The sequence below is a fragment of the Mandrillus leucophaeus genome, unplaced genomic scaffold (genome assembly GCF_000951045.1).
Source record: "Mandrillus leucophaeus isolate KB7577 unplaced genomic scaffold, Mleu.le_1.0 Scaffold18, whole genome shotgun sequence".
In the NCBI taxonomy this organism is placed as follows: domain Eukaryota; kingdom Metazoa; phylum Chordata; class Mammalia; order Primates; family Cercopithecidae; genus Mandrillus; species Mandrillus leucophaeus.
The window spans coordinates 5,205,400-5,206,321 of record NW_012101809.1 but is presented as its reverse complement, the minus strand read 5'-3'; the positions used below and the strand labels follow the sequence as shown (position 1 = coordinate 5,206,321).

At 53.4% G+C, this 922-nt stretch overlaps 1 protein-coding gene across 3 annotated transcripts in view; it reads left to right on the top strand.

The window, feature by feature from the left end:
* The window catches only part of SH3PXD2A (SH3 and PX domains 2A), a 275,849-nt gene that overhangs the window by 244,689 nt on the left and 30,238 nt on the right, over positions 1 to 922 (top strand). For all 3 annotated transcript variants that reach the window (XM_011977504.1, XM_011977505.1, XM_011977506.1), the window contains one exon: positions 343 to 456. In XM_011977504.1, coding sequence (XP_011832894.1) covers positions 343 to 456 — 114 coding nt within the window. The remainder of the gene's footprint in view (positions 1 to 342; positions 457 to 922) is intronic.

The window sequence follows — 922 nt, the reverse complement described above, 5'->3', positions numbered from 1 at the left end:
TGGTCTCTCTGTATGGCCGGAGCTCCCTTGGCCTTTCCTACAAGATGAATTTTCACACACTGGACATATCACTATGTCTATTTCATTTTCCATCAGACATTTGTTAGTGTGGGTCGCAGTTTATTCATCCCACTTCTCAGGGAGTGTGCTAGTCTTTCCTGCCTTAGAACAGATGCAGGCTCCTCAAGGCTGGAGCTGGGCCAGCCATTTGCTGGGTGCCCAGGCCATCTGGCTCCGTGCTCCACTTCTTGTGCCTCTCCTTCCCTCCTCGTCCTGGCCCCCGAGCCACGCCTGTCACCCTGCAGTCTCTCACAGCCCTGTTCTTTCTTGTCCTCCCTGCAGGCTGGTGGTTCGTGAGCACCTCTGAGGAGCAGGGCTGGGTCCCTGCCACCTACCTGGAGGCCCAGAATGGTACTCGGGATGACTCCGACATCAACACCTCCAAGACTGGAGAAGGTGAGGGCTTGCAGGTCCAAGGGGCAGGAAGCAACGCGGCCTCTGGAGGCAGCTCTCCCACTCTTCCCTAAAACCAACGGAACCCCTGAAGTGAGCTGAGCCGTATCCCAGCCTCCTCCCTTGGGATCCCATCTCAGTAAGGCTGGCCCAAAATCTCACCTCCCACCCCAGTCCGACCCCTGCTGCTCTGTCTCAGGGGCTCAGGAACTGAGGGGTGGCTCAGACTCCTACACAGTCAGCCTCTGTGATTAGCTTTAACTCTGTGAGGTTTGTTTTCCTGCCCACTCCCCTTTTTTTATTATTTTTTATTTTTGTATTTTTTTCTAGAGACGGGCTTTCACCATATTGGCCAAACTCCTGGGCTCCAGCAATCCACACGCCTTGGCCTCCCAAAGTGCTGGAATTACAAGTGTGGGCCACTGCACCCAGCTCTTCCTTTTTTTCTTTTTTCTTTTTTTTTTTTTTT